This window comes from Oryzias melastigma, linkage group LG1, assembly GCF_002922805.2.
Source record: "Oryzias melastigma strain HK-1 linkage group LG1, ASM292280v2, whole genome shotgun sequence".
Classification (NCBI taxonomy): Eukaryota; Metazoa; Chordata; class Actinopteri; order Beloniformes; family Adrianichthyidae; genus Oryzias; species Oryzias melastigma.
In genome coordinates, this window is record NC_050512.1 from 4,308,669 (window position 1) to 4,330,249 (window position 21,581).

The 21,581-nt window shown below is 41.9% G+C and overlaps 1 protein-coding gene across 1 annotated transcript in view; it reads right to left on the reverse strand.

The window, feature by feature from the left end:
* Positions 1–21,581, reverse strand: part of xylt1 (xylosyltransferase I) — a 111,891-nt gene that overhangs the window by 36,970 nt on the left and 53,340 nt on the right. The window contains exons 2-4 of the mRNA XM_024259871.2: positions 14,847–15,417; positions 3,423–3,595; positions 3,088–3,290 (exon numbers count right to left, since the gene is read on the reverse strand). Coding sequence (XP_024115639.1) covers positions 3,088–3,290; positions 3,423–3,595; positions 14,847–15,417 — 947 coding nt within the window. The remainder of the gene's footprint in view (positions 1–3,087; positions 3,291–3,422; positions 3,596–14,846; positions 15,418–21,581) is intronic.

Here is a 21,581-nt window from a genome sequence, read left to right on the forward strand (position 1 = left end):
GATCTCTTCCATCCTGTGGCTATTTCCGTGTTTCCTTCATTCAACTGGTGGACATCTGGCTGTGCCGAGGAGATAACTCTCCCATTAATAAGAGATTTTTAATTGGCTTCTGTGGAGTTAAAAAAACTAGATGATCCTCAGCTCCCAGAAGGACCGCAGATGTCCACCAGTCTGGAAATTTCAACTTAATCTGCTTTTTTTGTTACTTAACTTTAGGTTGGCATTAACTTTGTTGCCTCTGACATGGGATGTTTTTGGGCAGAGAGATGACTTTTAGACCATATGGTTTACAGCAGCCCTGTGGAGTCAATAGGTATTGACCCTGGGCAATTAAAGTGCAGTCAATTCAATGTGTAACCAGCTCAGTGGAGTGCAAGCAAGCAGACACTCGGAGAAGGCGTGAATGAATCGCAGAGGTTCTGCAACATTGATCTGTTTGGTTGGGAGCGACTGTATTTAAAACCCAAAGGAGCCACAGCAGCGCAGATTATGTTTCTCTGTAGTGGTGGACAGCAGGACGCTGTCGTTTTTGCAGCATCTTCTCAAATGATGCGTCCAATAGAGTTTATGAACGACATTTGCAGTTGTTCATTCAAATACAGTGTAAATGAACAGAGGAGGTCGCTGAGGTTTACATCTGAGAAAAATTGTGAGTTTTTGAAGCAATTATCAGGTTTTTGAGCTGCAAAGCAAGCACAAGAAGGAGAAAAACATTCACTTGATGAGACTACTGTCATGATTCTATGCTTGGGTTGCGACCGCTCCCTCATGTTCCTTGTCATGTTCCTGTGGAGGGTCACCGGGGCAGCTCCTCTTCATGAGTCTGTCCCTGAGGATGGTCATCGTTCATCCCCCTTGGCCATTTTTGAAGTTCTGCAGAACCGTTGCTGGGGTTGCTCCCCTTCATGTTTCCCCTCCCTGGGGAGAGTTGAAGGGGCTGCTCCTCGTCATGTTTGTTCCTGAGGACGGTTTTGCATATCTCCTCTCACTTCTGCTAGGTTGCAAGAGCCCAAACTGTTTTCTAGACTTGTTTTTTTCTTTTTTTTCCTTCAGGCCCCCTCCTCTCAGGTGTTTTGGGCATCTGGAATCTGCCCTTTTTGGGAGGGGTACTGTCATGATTCTATGCTTGGGTTTTTGTGGTGCTCTTGTCATGTTCTGTTTTCTCTGTCAGTCTCACTATGTTCAGGTTAATCATCCACTGCTATCTTCATTTAGTTAATCAACCTCAGTGTATTTAAGTGTCTGGTTTTCAGTTCTTCATTGTCAGCTGTTCTGTCACAATTTTTGTTTCTCCATGGGTTTTGTTATGTTTTTGTTATTTTATTAAATGTTTTAAGTTCCTGTTACCAAGCCGGGTCTCCTGCATTTTGGGTCCACTGCCACTTCCTGACAACTTCAGCCTTACTCAGATGCACCAGGGGTTGACGCATACGAGTGCTGCTGGATTTTGGGTTGTCTGGACACATGGAGGGTTGTAGCTAAAGGCACCTGCATGTTGAGGGTAGCATAAGAGTGTCGTAAAGTTCTCTTGTGGCTTGTACAACCACCTCAAGGAACGTCATGAAAATGTAACGTACTATTTTAGTGTGTGGTAAGTGTATTGTGAAGGCTGTTGTACTTATGACGTACGATTAAGGCCCCTTACTGACAAATGCTGCATAAACAGGGTATACAGGTGATACGAAAGTGACAGGGCCAACACAAACTACGCTCCGATTGTCTAATTTCTTAATTTATAACAGTCAGGCTGCATGCAAGCAGTCACAAGAAGCCAACACTGTTTTTTAATTTTTTGGGATTGAATACTTCACATTTATTTTGCCCTTATGCTGCAAAATTGTTTGCTACAACCTGTTGTTTGCAGCATACTCACAGACAAAAAATGTGCATGAACATTTTGGCTCTTCTAGCTCACTAAGCGGTCTACAACCTTAATGTTTCGTGCGGATAATAGATGTGCCCCGTACAGTTTTGCCCATTTGTCGCCTGTATCTAGCCATGAAGGCAGTAGAGACTAAAGCTGAAAAGAGTTCATTGTATCCTGCTGCATTTGCAGAGGTTTTTTTAGGGTGTATTCAGACTGGAAACGTTCGTTGGTCCGGAACAAGTCCACTTGATTTAGTTCAGATTGAGTCTTGAACCTTGTGTTTGGTCTGTATTTAGACTGCCATCAACCGGACATTTTGTAAACAAAACCATGTAACCAAAGATTTCTGAAGTCATTGGCCAAGAATTATGAAGGTGGGGCAAAGCCACAAGAGAAAAAATTATGGAAGTCCTACGCTTTGCAATCCTTGTTGAGATAGTTCACTGATTCAAACTTTATAATTCGCAGAACAATTTTGAACATCTGTGTCAACGTCAAGTACAATCCTTTTTATTGCTACTTGGTTCAGTGGAGACATACTGCAAGACGGTTAGGCTATGCTCAGATATACCAAAATGCTGCCATGCGGCGACATAAATGCCAATTTTTCAGCAAATTCGGCAGATGCTCACCTGGTGGCCACAGGGGGGCACATTTTATCGGACAGCGGGCAGTTGTATTTTTACACGTCTTTTGACCATTGTCAGTCAGCGTCCCGGCACATTTGGAGGTTGCACAGAAACAGTCGGTAGCAGGAATGTTCCCTGTAAATTTTCACGTGTCTCTGGATGCACATAAGCTTCCTGAGGGACCACTGTGATTAGTGATTAGGGTCTACTTCGATGTATTCAGACTGAACATTTGTTATGAATTATCGGGGTAAATGATCTCTGCTTCACTTTAAGTGAACCAAATGTGACTTCCACCTGTTTTTGTTTCCCTTGCTTTGGCTGGATATTTTTCCTCTTGGAGGACGTTCAAAGGCTGGAATTTTGGTTCAGGATAATAAAAACACTGCTAAAAACAACATTAACAGAAAGTAAGAATCAAAATGTATTCTGCATTCCAGTTTGTTCCCGTTTAAAATGTTTCGGTAACACTTTATAATAAGATTCCTTAACAAGCGTTACCAATGTTTCCCTTGAAAAGTCAAAAGGGTTTTGTGGATAACTGCATGACAGAGGCATGGGAAAGACTCGATAACAGGACCATCCTCTCACCTGATGGGGTAATCAGCAGCGCTTAGATTGATGAAGAAGTCCCAGCTCCAGTCCCTCATTGCCAGCAGGTCAGCCATGCTGCGCAGATACATGGTCAGCAGACTGGCCCCGCCCCAGATGGTGGCCATGCGCCACGGGGTCACCCTCACGTTGGGATATTTCATCGCCATGATCTGGACCTGCCTGTGCAGGTAGTTGGACCTCTGAAAGTCAAGATGGTCGAATGAGGACTGAAATGTGACTTCAAATATGCCAAAGTCATTTACTTAGGAAGAACTTAAGAGCATTTGTGCTGCTTCCCTGTAGATCGTCCTCTTAGGCTCCACATGACTCACCTGGTCAACGTGTATGTAATAAAAGTGGGAGGTGTGGTAGATGGCTTTGAAGAGGCGCTGAAACTGGCGAGAGGCTCGTCCGTGAATGACTAAGACAAACACGATCCTCACAGGGTTTGGTGGAAAGCTCTCAGCAGAGTCCTCGTCCCACTGGATGTTCACGTTAGCTTTACCTGTGGGAACAAGGAAACAACAAAAACTGTGATTGCAGAATTGGAATGCAGGAAAGGCCTTTTTTTGATAAATCATTCCTGGAACACCTCGGCCAGCGGGACCAGTCTGTCTGACCATAGTAGTTTCTACTTTGAAGGTCGCCGATTTACTCTCTAGTCAAGTGAAAACTACCTTTTGTATCAAGTGGAACTAGAGTTTTAAAGCAGTCGTCCACCAAAATGTCTTTCATTTCCAGTAAGGTGATGACCTAACTGGGGTAGTGGTATGGGGTTTCGGAAAACTTTGGCAGACCAGAACCTCACCACAATAATGTGAAAATGTCAGATGTAATTCAAGTGTCTCCCAAATATCTTAATTTACAATGATTCGTTTCATATTAAAGTGATAATTTTTAAAAATCTGATTTTTGCACTTTTTTTTAAGTTTTCCCTTATAAACAAAGGAATTTTACTGTGTGATTGTAAGTCAGGGGGTGGTCGATCCTGGGGATTTGGGTATAAGGCGCAATGGTTAGCGCTCTTGCCTCTCAGCGAGAAGGCCCCGGTTTGAATCCCGGCTGGGACCTTTCTGTGTGGAGTTTGCATGTTCTCCCCGTGCATGCGTGGGTTTTCACCGGGGACTCCGGCTTCCTCCCACCGTCCAAAAACATGCCTCATAGATTCATTGGTGACAGAAAAATGAATGTGAGAGTGTATGTGTGTGTGATTGAGGCCCTGTGACAGACTGGCGACCTGTCCAGGGTGAACCCGCCTTCGCCCATCAGTAGCCGGGTTAGGCTCCGGCACCCCAGCGATCCCAAAAGGGAAAAAGCGGTCAGGAAAATGAATGAATCCAATACCAAGTAATTACAGGGCAAGTATCGCCGATACTGATACTTTTTCTTTTTGTTGAAATGCTTGATTTTGAAAAAATACGTTTTTTGTGAATTAAAATTAAACTAAAACAAAAGATAGATTTGAAAAATAATAATGCTTATTAACTAATTACAAGAATCTGAACTGAACATACATCAAATAAAGAACATGTATATTAATAATGGCATAATAATACCATCATAACAACAAGAAAACCGTATTTAGTGCAACATTTTTAAATGGAAAATGCAGCAAAAATGTAAGTATAACACCACAAAAATACATTAAAAACAGGTAGTAAAATATCAAAGTCACTAGTGAAAAAAGTAAACAAAAACAACACTGTAAGAACAACAACCTCAACACAACAAAATATGTGGTTCTTTATTGAGTTTGTTCTCTGATGAAGGAGGTAGTGAAGGGGCAGCGAGAGGGGGGGTTGTCGTTTACACAGACACATAAGGTTACCAGACAAGGCAGTTTCCTGCACAAATTGGGTGGGTATTTACTCAAATTGGGTTGTTTTTGCCCAGTCTGGCAACACTGACAGATAGACGCTGTGCATGCATGAACTCTGTAAATAAATTCAAGGACTTTACTCTACGTATTGAAGAAAGACAGCAACAAAGTATTGAAAGTATAAATCTTATCACGCTAGTACCAATACTTCATCTTGGTATCGATACTATTGATACTCAGATCGATACGCCCACCCCTACAGTAAGCACTTTTTAATGACATTTAGATGACTATTCTGATTGTCTTCTCTTAAAATGCTGATTTAAAATAAGCAGGAAGAATATCAGAAGAAGTTTAGATTCAAGCTTTTGAAAGCCGTAAAAATCTTCAATCACAGATGAGACTACAGGGATTGACCTGCATGGGTGGTGCAGGTTTTTGAGTTGTCCGTGCCCATTGGGGGTCACAGACAGGAGCGGGGGCATCTTTAACCCTTTAACTGCCTGCTTAACCAAATGGTAGAACACTTTTAGAGAACTTACTTTAATTAAAAAAAAATATGAGTATTGTGAGTCAACTAATTGGCAATTAATCACTACTGACATCACACTACCCATCACAACATTTGATCCACTGAGACTATTTTGTGTGTCTTTTATTTTGAAAGGACGTCATATAAACCCCTGTCAAAGGTTGAAAACATTGCCATATTTTGTGGGCACTAATTTAATATTTTAGGGCACAAATCATTATTTTGTGAGGACAAATTAAATGTTTTGTATGAAGAAATTTGTATTCTTGGGCAAAACATAACATTTTTTTTGCACAAATTGGCATTTTCTATCCACAAATTAGTGTTTTGTTGACACAAAGTAATATCATGTGGACACAAATACAGTGGTGGACAAAAGTGTTGGTACCCCTCAGTTAAAGAAGGACAAACCCACAATTTTCACTGAAATCCCTCAAAACTTACAAAAGCAACAATAAATAAAACACCTGTGATGTCAATTAAAGGACACACCTGAGTTAATCATGTCACTCTGGTCAAATAGTTTTCAATCTTTTATTGAGGTACCATCATTTCTGTCCAGGCCTTTTTCATTACTTTGTTTTTTTTTTTTTTTAAATAATTATGTTAATCAACAATTCAGGGCTGCACGGTGGCGCAGTGGTTAGCGCTCTCGCCTCACAGCGAGAAGGCCCCGGTTCGAATCCCGGCTGGGACCTTTCTGTGTGGAGTTTGCATGTTCTCCCCGTGCATGCGTGGGTTTTCACCGGGGACTCCGGCTTCCTCCCACCGTCCAAAAACATGCTTCATAGGTTAATTGGTGACTCTAAATTGCCCCTAGGTGTGAATGTGAGAGTGAATGGGTGTGTGATTGAGGCCCTGCGACAGACTGGCGACCTGTCCAGGGTGTACCCAGCCTTCGCCCTTCAGTAGCCGGGATAGGCTCCGGCACCCCCGCGACCCCGAAAGGGACAAAGCGGTCAAGAAGATGGATGGTTGGATGGACCAACAATTCAAAATTGATGGCTGATTTTGATTGTTTAATTTTCAAAATTTGTTTTATTTATTGTTACTTTTGTAAGTTTCAAGTGATTTCAGTGAGAATTGTGGGTTTGTCCTTCTTTAACTGAGGGGTACCAACACTTTTGTCCACCACTGTAAGTATTTTGTGGGCAAAAATGTGTATCTTAAAGAAAAAAAAAATGTGTTTTGTGGGCAAAAAATTTTATTTCAGGGCAATTGTCTATTTTGTCTTTCTGCAGATCTATACAATTAGCAGCAGAAAAAAAAACATTTTTATATTGATTTTGCCTTGATGGGTAGTTAAAGGGTAAGTCTCTTTGTGTCCTCAAAGATTTTTAAACTTAAAATGCAATTTAAAGCAAGAAATGAAAAGATCAAAGTGACATCATGAAAATGATAAGCTTGTCGATGTGTGATAAGTGTATTGTAAAGAATTTGTGAGGATGCAGTCATTAGTGAGATGTGTACACTTGCTCCTTACTGCATGCTGCATGCATGGGGTGTGTAGGTGATACGTGTGACTGTAGGAAGCCCACACAAACTATGCTCTGATTGTCTATTTTCCTAATTTCTACCAGTCAGCTGCACACACAGAGTGCACAATGTGAGTTTATCACCTGAACAGCACTAACAGGGCTCTTGTGCAGGGCACAGGTTTTGGGGAGATTAAATTAAAAATCTCTACAACAGGAATGTGTCTCACCTGATTCACCCTAACTTACCCTTACATTTTTTTTGAATGTTTGCTACGACCTGTCGCTGGCAGCATGCACGTAGAAAATTCTACATGAACCTTTTTGCTTAAGGGGGCTCACCTGTACAGGTCACCTGTGTGCCCCATCCAGGTCTGACCATTTATTTAGGACAAATTGACACATGTGTGGGTAATGGGGAACCAAACCTACAAAACTCTGAATAGAGGTTGACCAATTTATCCAAAAAACCCCAACACAGTTTTTAAAATTAAATATAATGATTGATTTTTAATGAAAACTAGAGTTACAGATGAGAGGTGTACACTGGTAAACTTTCTTCCTTCTGACGAAAATGCACTAAGTTTTAAAGATGAATGAAGGGGAGGAGCAGAAGTCTTTCACAGTTCTCCCACGATGAAAATAAAGATTTGATTCACACCTTCATTTATTGTTTGACTGCAGTGGAAGAATTTAAACAGTTTTATCCACACACCCCGACTGTTACTGTTCTCCTCCCCCAGGCAAGAGTCATAAAAGTGATGCCGATGGGGCCCTGAGGGGTGGAGGGGGGATGACAAAGCACCATCGCTCCTCTGACCAAAATTCCCATCAGGCTTTTGGATTTTGCCAGAAAAGGAAAACAATGAACGCGCACACGCCTTGGCTGCTTTTAAACAAAACAATTCCAGCGATCCCTGAGGTTCCACAAGAGTCATTGTGTGGTTGTGACCATTCGTAACCACCGACATCAAAAAACTCTAGGAAAACAGACGCTTTCTTTAGTGGATCATTTCAGCAGGGCTGGTTTGAATGTATCTCTGGGGGGTTCTGTGGATGTGATGTATCAGTTGTGAGGTCTTCGACTAAGTTTTTCACCAGTCACACTAACACACCTCGATCCAGGTTTGCAACCCTCCCTCCTGAACAACAGCTAGACACCCTGAGCACTTCAGCTCTGTGATCAAAAGAGCTATCAAGCTTAGCCCTCACAACTGCCTCCCTTTCAAAATAAAAAAAAAACTTACTTTTCTGGAGCTTCACGTGCACTTTAAGAAATCTGCTGCATGACTTTTTCTGCATCTGAGATGCTTTTCTAGCAACAAGTAACCTGAAACGGGACAAAGTTCTGCTTGTACCTCATTTGTTTTGTAATAAAAAGTCTGCTCGACGACTGAATGTACATCTGTTTTTATGCTAAATGTTTGTACCACTAATGAGACGTGTTCACAAAATGAGCCCCATCGAGATCAGTATCTCCAGGGCTGGAGGTGGGACCATAACAACTATAGCGAGGACCAACCCTGTGGTCACATCATCTGATGCTTGTTTTGTGTTGAATAAAAGCCAATATTTTTTTCAGCTCATCATTTTGGGCAAACATGAGGTCATTGCTCAAACACTCCAGTCGCTTGATAGAAAATACCCAAATCAATCGTAAAACAGCTGATGGTCAAACAGCCACACCTCTATTCTTCCATTATTATTAAAAGGAATGACGTCCACCAAAATACAGCTGTGGGACTGTTGTCCTGGATACCAAGTCAAACCATTTACTAAGGGTGCTGGAGCCACGTTGTAAGTTTTAAGGGTGTAACCATTAATTGATCAATCAATGAATCGATTTCTTTTCTTACAATCCAACCAGATCGTGAGGCAAAATAATCGAATTGACCTATACCATTAAAAAATCATTTTAAAATTAGATTAATCAATAACCGATATTGGATAAATATCTTTTGGATTAATGTATGGTAAGTTTATGCTACTATAATGTAGAGCAGGGCAATAAAACGATAACGATATTTATTGCAATAGAACTTTTACCTGATAGAAGAATGAGGCCAATGTCATAGACTTTTATTTTGAAAGGTCCAACACCCTCGCGGTTGCTTCGGTAATCATCTCCTTGTGACGTTTAGTTTCTGCTGATGAAGCGGATAGTGATGAACATTTGGCAATTTTTAACAGGATCCAGTCAGAACTGGAAGACAAACCCGCTGGAGTCAGAGCAACATCAGAAAGTTCAATGAAAAGTGTTGATTTAATGACCACAGTATAGCATAGCATGATGCTAATGCTAACATTATGTTACTTTGATGTGTTCATGGATCGTTTTAAAGTCAGACAATATTTTCACTGACCGGACTATAACACATGGTGAATAAATACAACAAAATTATTCGTAGGATACTCATTAAAAATAATAATAATAATAGAATTGAATTCATTGTGTATTAGCAGTGGATGTCACACAGAAAACTGCTATCTGTGTCAGGTGTTGTGCTGACCCTCCTGCCTCCTTCCCTCATGAGAGGATTCCAGCTTTAATGCTAATGTTATATAATACAGTTATTTTGATGTGGGATAAACAACAGTGGGCAGAACTTTTTCAAACTAACTAAAATGTGAATGGATTTGACATTCATTCTTGTTTACTTGTTTGTACACATATTTAATTTACACTTAATTATCTTGAAGAAATACAAGGAATCTGGAAAACTTCACCTGCACTGTTCAGTTCCAGGTAATTATCTCTGAGTCTTAGTGGTGGAAGTTTGGGATAAAGATGTTCTGGATCCATTTTAAGTTAGTGAATCAGATCATTCAAAAAGAACAATATTAATCGAGTCCTTGTTGAAACGAGTCGTTACACCCCTACCTTTTCTGTTGTGAATTTGATGAAATTTACAAGACACCTAGTGGTCATCTAGTGAAGTGCCTTGGGTTCAGTCACATTTGTTTGTAAATCAGCCTCAAAATAGAAGTGAAAGAGTGGCGTCTTGGTAAGGACACAAAGATCAGTGGTTGGTAAATAAAGCCTTTGGCTCCCTGGTCCTGTCATTACTCTGGCTTTAGGGGGTCTCATGCTCGCTTTAAGAGAAAGAAATCCTGGTCCATCCTTTAACTCGTCAGTATTTAGGTGGAAGCTCAGGTGTCACAGTTCATCCAAACTCTGAAGCAAATGACCCACATCCACCTCCTCCTATTTACTAAAACTGCTTGTAGTTGAGTGTGCGTGACTATGTGTGTGTGAGTGACAGCTCTGAGGGGAATTTGCTGTGGGCTGTATTAGATTGAACAGTAATTGGTGGCCAGCTAAGAAGGTTCACTGGTTTGCTCTGCACACTGATAATTGGCCAGACACTTCACAAAGCACTTTGAGAGCGTGCGCCATGCTAGCTAGCTGAACTAATGAGCACTTCTTTGTGAGTGTGTGTGGAAGAGAGTTGAACTTTTTTGTCCAATTTTTCATCTAACCCCCCCACCAACCCCCCTTTTGTGGTGTTTTTTGAGCAGAGTGCACCTGAAGAAAGAGAGGAAGCAGTTTCCTCTCAAAATTCATCACTCTTCATCATCCTCTACCCTCACCATCAATCTTACAAACTGCTCTCTCCTCATCCGTCCTCACCCTGCTTCACTCCTCCATCATCTGCTATAACTTCCAGCTTTTAAGGGCTTTCCGTCTGATCTGGTTCTGTAAGTGATTAGCGCTGAGCTAACTCCCAAGGGCCTCGTGGAAAACTGCATTAGAAAAGGTCTCAGAGATGGGGACGGCTTCTTGAAAACATCCAAAAATACAGTAATTCACTTCATTTGGATATTTTTTAAAGCTACACGTTTGCATGCAGAGGGATGTATTTTACATTCAGCAGTACTGATCTTTTCCTTTTGACCTGCATGGCCTCGTCCCCCGTAGTCACCTCTGCAGCTATATACTTTACATTGAGCAAGAACATCAGGCCAAACTGGATTTTGACAAATCCTGATTTCATCTGGTCGCAAAATCAAATTTGCAGGAACCATTTGGACTGGAAATGAGATTCAGACCGGATGATCGGGACACGTTTCCTTGACAACGCTCACAGCACTACAAAGCTTAACAATGTCAGTGGCCCAATAGGGCAAACTTACTTATTAGTGCAGGGTATTGATAATGATTTCCATAATCAATTTGATTCGATTCAGATCGATTAAATTCTGATTTTTGTCGATTCTTTCGATCCATTCAATTCAACTTAATTTTGAGATCAGGAACTGGACCTGTGATCTTCCAATCAGAGATCAAGAGTCCTCCGTCTGCTCCACATTCTGCACTCTTGGATTTATTCTAAAGTTGAAACTGCATTTCCTTTCATCTTATCAAGCTTTTTTTTAATGCATCAAGCATGTAAAAACAAATACAATCTAACTAGCAGATGTTGGATGCTGTACATTAGATAGCATACCTTAATTTACATTTAACAACTGATCCCTAAAATCAAATTAAACTCCCTAATAGCATATGAAAATGAAAATATGTTATGTCCTGTCAGAGCTAAATTCATATGAAGTAAAGAAAATCTAAATTTACATAAAAACATTCAACCTGAAACGTTTTTTTCTCTTTAAATTAATAAAAACAGTTGTGTGGATCTATCCATCTTTCTTTTTTTCTTTGACATTATCAGAGTCTCACGTTTTTATGGGGAAGTTTTGCCCCATTTTTATCTCATAAAACTAGACTATTGGCAAAAATCCATTCAGCTCTCTTCGTCTCTTCAGCCGTTTTGTCCATTTTGCACTTTTTTATGCCAAAAACATCACGGTAAAGGCTAAAGTCATTAGGAGCTCTGGGCCTCCATGAAGCCACTAAGCTCTAACATAAAAGCTGTACCCTACAACCTGCTCACCGCGCCCTGAAGAAGCAGTTTCTAATTTTTATTGGTTGTTGTGGGTTTGCTTTGAACCTTCGTCTTCGCGCTCTAGCATGAGCCAAGCGTTGACTCTTGGCAGTCTGGTTTTACGTCAGATCTTTGCTGCATAACCGAAGGTTTATGGTCCTTTCAGTCATAAACAGACTGTAAAACAAGCCGTAGTACTCAGGACTTCCACTGCTGTGCATATGGCTTCAGGTGTTTGTGCTGATTCATCAAATGTGATTCCGGGCAGTGCTGGAATTCAGATTTTTTTTTTTTTTTTTACTTTTTTTTTGTTTTTTAAGGCCACATCCCTCCTCCACTGTAGGAAAAGTGTGTTTTTCTAGATCAGGGATGGGCAACTCTAGGCTTCAAGGGCTGCAATATTATGTGTTTTCCAACATACTCCAATCTGGCATGTTCTAATTGGCTGGACACCTGAACCAGGTAGTCAGTCATGGGTTAGGCTTGGATATCTGGAAATATATCTGGAAAAACCTTGAGGCCTTGAGTTGCCTTGCCTTGACATGCAGCAGCAGGCGGCTTCCTCCTCTGCTTTAACATCTGAGGAGTCCTTCACCCAGAGATCATGTATGTTGGAGTCTGTATGCTCAGAAAAAGCTGTTATCCTCGAGAAGACCAGACAAGTACCTGATGAAGATGATAGTGGCATTTTTACGGTTTCCTGTAAGAAAACCCTTTGAAAAAACAGGAGGACATGACTTTTTACAAGAGCGTGTAGCAATTTATTTTGACAACAATTCGATCCATATCATAAGTTGTGATTGTCGATCTGATTTGTAGTCCATTAATTCCTTTTGAATGATCCACTTCACTGATCTACAATCAATCCAGAACATCTTTATCCAAAATTTCCACCAGTGTGACTCAGAGATGAATATTTTGTACTGAACAGTGAAGGTGAAGTTTTCCAGATTCCTTGTATTTCTTTAAGATAATCAAGTGTAAATTAAATATGTAAACAAACAAGTAAACAACAATTAATGGCAAATCCATTCACGTTTTAGTTTCATTAAATATATATTGTTATTGTGATATAAAATCATTTATTGTTTTCTATATCACCCAGCACTACTGTTTGGTCACATGACTTTGCTAAATGGGAAATGTTTCCACACATTACACCGTAATGATGGTGGATCATCACGTGTTTGTTTTCTGATGGTTATTTTACCTATTGAACCTACTGTACTTCATTCCAAATGGTATTTTCCAATATTCCTTCTACTGTATCTAATTTTGAAGCAATTTTATATTGGGTTATTTCGATTTGATTCGATTAACAACTTGCCTCAGACAGATCAATTTGGTTGGATTGTAGGAGTTTAAAATAATTAATCGATGAATCGATACACCCCTTCTTTTTACAAGAGCAACCTTTGAGGACTGGTTGATTACACACATTCAATTGGATCAGTGCCAAATGCTTAAAGTAAACAGCAATTTGCCTGCAGTTTGAGCACAGTGCTCTGGCCAAACAAACATCTCTCTTCGAGCCTGAACCTACAAAGATATCCTTCACTTCTGACAGGAAGCTGATGAGGATTTGATGCACGATGAAGGCTGAGCTGTCATTTATCCACAAACTTTGTCAACATGGAGCCCCTGAGGTTAACTCTGGATTCTCGTGGTTGAATCACATCATTAAAAAAAGTCATATGGATCAGAGACGGAGAACAAATTCCTCCTCGTTTCAATGGCTTACACCAAACGAACACAAATTCTAATCTATTCAAAGCGTCAAGGACAAAATATCGATCAAATCAAATTGGACAATTTTCAGCTAACAAGGTTAGGAGTTAAATTGGGAAGGGGAACCATGGAGGGAATGGGGAGATAAGAGGCTGGCAGGCAGAGGAAGAGAAAGAGAAGTGATTTAATTTAGTTGTCATGTTGGTGCAGCGAGACACCAAAGCAAAAGCCCTGCTCGGTCTGTTTTCTTTGGTGGATCCGACTGTCAGCGCGAGGGGAATGTTAGTTACTGCAAGAGCGGAAACACAGGTGAACAAGGCTGCTGCTGCTGCTGCTGCTGCTGCTGGTGGTGGTGGTGAGAAGAGGAACACACAAAAGCTGCAACATTTGCAAAAAATATATATAAGAAGCAGAGCTAGGAAGGGAATCATCAGAAAGGCAAGGATGTATAATTTCTCCTCCTCTCCTGCTGCCCGTGCTAGATTTAACCCACCACGTGCACGCGCCTGCCTGCCTGCACGCGAGTGTGACGTGCACTTAATCACGGCTGCTGATGGAGGCTGCTCACTGACGGCTGCAGCTAAGACAGATTTTGTTTACAGCATCCTCAAGCAGCCTGCAGGTGCCCATAAATTCACGGAGAGACAAAGAAGTGTTTGAGCACCTGGAAGAGAAGGGAGAACCTGTGTTTGGCAGCCAGCTCCACAAAATAAAAATACATTTTGAGAGGATGGAAGCAGCATTCCAATTACCTCACTTACACACACACATCAGAATAAAATAAAAATAGCAATTTCAGAATCAGGAAACTGTGTGGGATCTACCAAACCCTGACAGTCGTATTGCTGTTTGTACTTTGCTAAGCTGGTATTGTTCCCTTGTACGGCAAAGGGTTGGAGGACAAACAGTAAAATGTCAAAACAGGAAGAAAAGAAGACACTGAATGGAGAGGATGACTGCTGCTTTTCATAGTCAAGCTAAAAAAGCAGCTACAAGCCTTCTAATGATGCAGTTCATAGAAAGCTGCATTTGATTCTTCCCTCTGAAAAATTCCGTCATCAGGTGTTGCGCCCCCCCCTCAGAAGATGCTTACACACCGACTGCGTCGAGCAGAGTTCCTGACTTCCATGTCTGGATCGTACGTGGTATCGTGGGCTCTACTTACAAATGTAAACCACATCTGTTTCCTCGCTGACAAAGCAAAGTCAGACTTCAAATTGTCTAAAAAATACTCCACATTTTAGGATCAAAAATGTCCTTTTTTGTAGAAATTTTCTTACATTTTTTCACAACTCATTGGGGTATTAAGGTGTGTTTACCTTCCAGAGGGCAGTACCGAGTGACTTTCTCTGGCATCAGGCGCCCCTCCCTGTGCCTGCAGTACACCTCAGCGATCTGCTGCCGGCAGTGTTTGCTCTTAGCTCTGGACAGAGCAGAAATGGCTTCCTTCCCACTGATCTCGCACTTGGGGGGCTGGTCGTATGTCACCTCCGCCGTGGCTGCGGTGGCCTGCTTCCTGTGGGGGTGCTGATGCCTGTGCTGTGGCTGGACGTGCTGGGCTTGGGAGGCGCGGTAGTGTTTCTGTGGTTCCACCACGGCACCAGGAGGTAAGACGGTGTTGTTTCCAGCTGCCAGGGACTGGTGGCCCACAGGCAGAACCTCATTTGAGCTGCGTCCCAGGCTGGGGGAGCTGTCTCTCCAGGCCTGCTGCTGTGCGTGGGCCTTTTCCTGCAGATACTCCCGCTGCTTGCTGCTGGGGGCTTGTCGGTGAGGCTGTGAGCGTGCTCCAAAGTTGCTGTTGTCTATATTCTCAAAGTCTTTGGGCACAGAGTTCTCGTTGTTGCTGTCGATTCGACTTTTCTCCTTCGGGCGGTGGGAGTAATACCCGTCCTGCAACAGAGAGACAAGGGAAGCATTGAGTAAACAGTGGGAGCAAACAAGGAGAACAAGATCAAAATTGAGTGAGCATGGTGCATATCAAGTGTCGGATTAACAGTCATTGTGGCATGTATGAGTGGGCAGCGCTGAGCGGCGGCGCTGAAGCATGAGGCATGAAATAAAGCGCCGAGGTGGTGAGCACGAGGGCAGCAAGGTGTACCCTATAGCTGGAAGAGGCCTGGGCGGTTCTGCTGCTTCCTGACAACTTCAGATTAGCCCTGTCTTCAATTTAACTCTGCTTCAAATGGTCCCAGAGCTCTGGAAACAAACAACCAAGATGGTGAGCGTCTCCGCACGTGTGCCTCTTATTTCTTTCAGCCGAGACGCACGTCACTGTGAAGAATCTGCCCTTCTGTGGCCAACTCCCCTTCTGCAAGGAAGAGATAGTGTCTGTATGTGTGTGTTAAATACACACTCTCTCCACCTTCCAAGCAGGATAAGCTCAAAGCGAAAGGTGGGCCAGAAGTGTATGCTGAACGCTCAAAGCTTCCAGTAAAGGTTGGATTGCTGCGGTGAAACGCTCTGATGCATCAAGCACAACGTTCAGAGACGCTTTACTGTCAAATCACTATCATTTGATTGACAAGACAGAAAAGTGGGAAAACTCCATTCCTGAATTTGAAGCCAGCCAGGTGTCAAAGATTGTAGTTCCACAGATGGCCACTAGAGGCTGAGGTTTTTTAATAAACTTCATTTTTAAAGCAGCTGCTTTGATTTTACCACAGCTCAAATGTTGTTTATTTTTATTTTTTTACAGGTGGAGTCCACAAAAGTCACACTTTCATTCATTCCTCTAAATTGCTAAGAAAAGAAACACCATTGGGGAAAAGACGCAGGTGAGAGCGGCGTGTGGGTTGGAGGGCATGACGGGCAGGAAAAAGCAGAGATGCTGCTGGAGTCTGCAGTTCATATGGAAATGTCGCTCCAGCCCTCCAGCCCAGACCTGTTATCAGCTCATCACCCCCCCACTCTGTAAACACCTTGTACCAACACAATTACAGAGGTGCATGAATGACATGCCTTCACACTCAAAAAGACACCAGGGGGATGATATCATACCAGCGAGACTCAGACCTGGCCAGGGAAGAGAAACAAGACAACAGCAGTCATGATGGAGCTTCCTCGTTCCCTGAACCACATGAATTCAAACGTCCCAACGTGTCCTTGACGTATAAACTCCTCAGAGACGTCACTTCCATCACAACAGACATGCTCATCGTGCGATGGCTTTTGAGAAAAAACAAAAAACCTCATGAGCTCATATGTAAGCTGTCCTGTTTGCCTTTTTCATGCTGTCTGTTCACAGATTTAACTCTGCTCAGCTTTAGTAAACAAACTGATCCAATACAAAAGAAAAGTTCATTAGTGTTCAATTCAATTAGACACTGCAAAGGCCCTTCACTATTAAATCCATGTGTTTATCACAGTGCAGCACCTGTTACATCCCCACCATCGAACCTTTAAGACTTTCATTTATTTCAGCTGATTGAAAAGAGTGTTGGTTGGTCGGACTGAAGACCTCGTCTTTGCAAATGAGAAACCTGTGGAGCTGCTGGTCAGATTTCTCAACAACTCATCAAGTAGACCACATGTCACAGTCAAGGCCCAGGGGCCAGATCTAGCGCTCATCCTCATCGATCAAAGGAGACGTTGGCGTCTTATTCAGGCCATGGAGCTACGTGGAAGCAGCTACGGAAGAAACGATTCATAGAATTTATGGTTGGTGATTTTACAGAGGAGCTTTGGACCCAAGAATTTCACATGACACACTCAACTTTTCATGAGTTGTGTGATGCCGTGTGACACATTGTGCACACAATGGATACGATGCTTCTAGGTCACATGACTCCTTTAATTTGAAGAAAGTGTTTCCATTGCAGTTTTGTCAAAACTGTTTTCAATTTATGTGAGTTTTTTTTTATAATTGACGTGGGCAAATTCATTATTACAAATCTAACTTATGCAACCGGGTAGAGTTGTGAAATTTCCGCTTCCGGCTAGAGATTTTTTTGGGCGCCATCTTGTATGTGACCAGAAGCCCCTCAGTTTGCCCTTGGCGAAATATCAGAGTGACATTTCTGTTGTTCAGACGGCTACTAAAAAAGTTGTCTAGATTATTTTAAGTCAGGAGGAGGTAAAATCTTTCAAGAGCTCAGGTGTTAAGGTCCCCTTTTTATGAAGACAGCAGTCACGTTAGTGGACAAACAAACACAACAAAATTCTTTCTGTTAGCGAGATGGGTGCATGGAAGGCAGGTGAAGCATTGCCTCACCTGTTGTTCTCCTTACCTGCCACCATAAGATGAAAACTAACAAAAAATAAATGTGTGTCCACCACTCTGTGCTATAAATGCAAGTTATATAATATTTTGTATAATCAAAATCACTGTATTTTGCAAATTACCAATTCGATTGAATTATTGGCAAATTGAGATTAGTCTGCCACTTTCAATCACTTTTGATTTATGAAACAAAAACAGATGTTCTGTTAAAACTGTAACTACTTGAGTAGTTTTTCCTTCTATTATGTTTTATCTCTGACTTGTGTCAGATTCTATTTTTTAGATCTACTTACCTAAAGTTCTGTTGAGGTAACATTACTACAGCACACATTTTCTCTGATCTACCCTCCTCTGACTTTTGGGTGATCTTTGCTCACATCAGAGGGACTTCCTTAATATTAAAGTGAAGGATCATCTCCGATCATCTGTTCTCACTTCCAATCTCTCACCCCTCCTTTCTGTCTCCTCTCATCATCTCCGGCCTGCCAGTGCGTCTCCTCCCTGCTTTCCTCACTTGTTTGTAAATGTTCAGGAGCTGCTAATCCCGCGTGTAACAGCTGCTGAGACCAGTGATCACCCAAAAAAGAAATCCCTGTTTGCAGAGTTTCAAAGGGAATGCTTAAGGAGGCTAATCCCCACAAGTCAGTGAATGTTTGCAGAGGTAAAACGAGTCCATGGGCAGGCGTGACGTGAGCAGAGCTCACGTTTGTTTGTGGAGTTTGTTCTCAAAACGCACACAGACTGTTTTGGTCAGGAAGGGACGGGAGAAAGCAGTAGAAGTGTGTGTTTTCCCCAGAGACTCTCCTGCTGTGACACCAATGAGAAGATGAAAGGTGCAGCTAAAAGGAGAAATGCTCATAAAAAGCAGCAGTATACCTCCACCATCACCTGACGAGTCCCACGCTGGGAACACGTGGAGCTCAAACGCGGATGTTTCCCATCTTCTGTTAAAGGAAATACAAACTTTTTCATCTCATTCAGTGTGAAGGCTCATCTCACAGCAGACTCCCACCCCATCCAGAAAACTCCCCTGCAGCCTCAGCGCTGGAATATCAGGAGACTCAATCCAGCAGACGTGGGGATACTAAAACACCTAATAAACAAAATGCCACTACAGGGGGAAAAAGACTGCTGCAAAAAGAAAAAAAGGCTTTATTTTAAAATGAAAAAAAAAACCCAACTGATGGCATTTGGTGGCAAGAAGGATGAATAAAAAATGGCAGTGGCAGTCTGTAATATAATATCCTCCACGAGGCCATTTAGGAAACAGCAGATGATTGTGACAACATTCATGTGCTCTAGAGGGCGCTGTGACTTGATGACATAAAACATTTGACAAAAACTTCATTATTTTGCAACAAAAATGTTTTTGTCCTCCAAACAACACTGAGTTGTGGGATGACTGTTGACATTTTTGTATATGTCTGAGTGATTTACAATGTTAAATGTATTCAGTCTAGGGCTGGGTATCGATAATAATTTCCAGAAACAATTCGATTTGTTTCACAAGAGCCTGGATCGATTTGATTCCAACTTTTTTCGATTCTTTTGATCCTCTCAATTCCATTTAGACACATTTGTTTAACATTGTAAACAGTGTTCTGCCTCTCCTGGAGGGCGTTTTAGTTTTGCTAGGTGATCGCGCTATAGCAGTACACTTTTCTTTTTTCAAGAAGAATAACCAAAGAATGACCAGAAAATGGTGCTTTAGACCACACATGTTTAACTTAAAAATATTTATTTAAAAAATTTGGAACATGTGTGCCTGTGATTATATAAAGATGTTCATTTAGTCAACAATGTCTGTTTACGTTGACCGAGCGTTAGCATTAGCCGTCCTATGGGAAATTCCATTAAACGTTAGCATCAAGCTAGCGGACTGTAGGTTTATGTGCTAAATGGATCTATATTTTAGTGAATTGATCAGTGATCTATTAGGCTTAACCTCAGCCCTAATTCAGACTGGACACATTTGGTTTACTTAAAGATAACCAGAGTTTTTTTCCCCAGAATGAATTCCGAGTCTGACTACATCCTAACCCCAGGCTTCCACGGCTAGTGTTACAGCTGATGAGAGCACTGCCGTCTTTACATAACTTAAAAAGTGCAAGAGGAAATCTCACTGCAGATGATCATGTTCAACCTCTGCAACGCTGCAAATCTGTTTTGCTGGGTTTAAATTTTCGCAGAACGCCGCACCTGAACTGTGGCAAATAGGGGGGGATTACAGTACTTCCTTTATAAATGGCGGGTTATCACGTGAACCTACGTGATTTCTGAGTTTTGCAGAACCTGAGGCTGCAGCCATTCAGTAGCCAATATGAGCCATCTGATGTAGATAGACCGCTCCCGCATCACACCTGAGCTGTAATGCTAGGCGTGTAATCTTAGGGTAAGTGTTTACTTTGTAATCTCAAAATAAATTCAACATATTTAGACAGGGGCTGACTCTATAAAGATGATTTAATGCACACTAAAGTAAAAAGTGCTGCCCTCACACCGGACCGTCAGTGATTGGACGTAATGAGGGCAGAAGGTCAAAGATGTGTATGGAGGATTTATGTTTTAACATCTTTTTACCTGTATGGGATGTCTTTAAAAAAACAAAACTGCAGTCCTAACAAGGGTGATAGAAATTGCCCATTATTGACACTTTATAGTAATTTGCTCAGGCAGGTCGATGGACACCTTAGGGGGGTCCTAGTTTGTTCAATGAACACCTCAGACTTCATTGCTTTTTCTTTGACTTAGTTTTACTCCTCATTTATGATTTCTAAATTACATTTTTGTAGTGAAATACACGAAAAGCTCCCCTCACTCTTAAAATGATTTTATTTTGCATATTTTCTCTTTTATTGAAGTGACGTGCACACATGAGAAGACATGCAGACTTCTGGAAAAGGTATTTTAAAAACTATGTGTTCAAGAAGTGTCCTCCATCACAGAAATAAATGAGACAAAACGTCGTTTACAGACTCCCTCCATCAGAGACATGGTTAAGTCAACCAACCCAACATAGGGCATAGGGTGTGCTGAAAGCACCGCAGAGGCTTGCCACAGCTGGCCCTGCTCCAAGTCTTTTTACCATCAGAGTGCAGGTACGGCAACTCACTAGCCAATTCAGTGGTGTTTACTCCAGTGGGAGGCCAGATCACGTCCCCTGTTCTGGAATCCAGGGGTGGGTGCCATGGCACACCTCTGTAAGGCAGAGATGGCGCCACAGCAACCACAACTCCAGTACTCCAACTTCAGTACCAGATGAACTATGGCACAGCCCAAGCAGAGAGCTGTGAGTGGGGCCCTAAAATAAAACAGAGGGTTTGTGATAAAATAAAAGCCCCCCCCAAATCAAAAAGTGGCAGTCCCTAAAGTTTCTTGGTGCACTCATACCTGGCTTGAGCCTGTTTGACATGGAAATCTTTTCTCTGTTCATTGAAAAAAATAGCTCAGAATAAATCCCAACATGAAACAAATTGCAAACAACTCTGTGTGCCGACCACAGCGGAAATGCAACACTTCCTCTGAACACTTGTAAAGTCTTCTACCCAGTTCCTTTGGATGCCAAACCACTCAGAACAGAGCACACTGACACTCACTGGAGGGCTGAAGGAGGAGCCCTTGGGCTGTGGAAACGGTCAGGTTGTAGCATGTATGGCCTGGATGAACACTCTAAAACTATATTTTTAAAACTGTAAAACCATAACTTTTGACATAATTACGAACTAGATATATAGCATTACCTGCAATAATGCTAATGTGAATGCTGTAAGCTGAATTTGGCAGCTGAAGATGCAAGTGCTGATAGCTGAAGTTGCTTAAGCTGACAGCCAGCTGA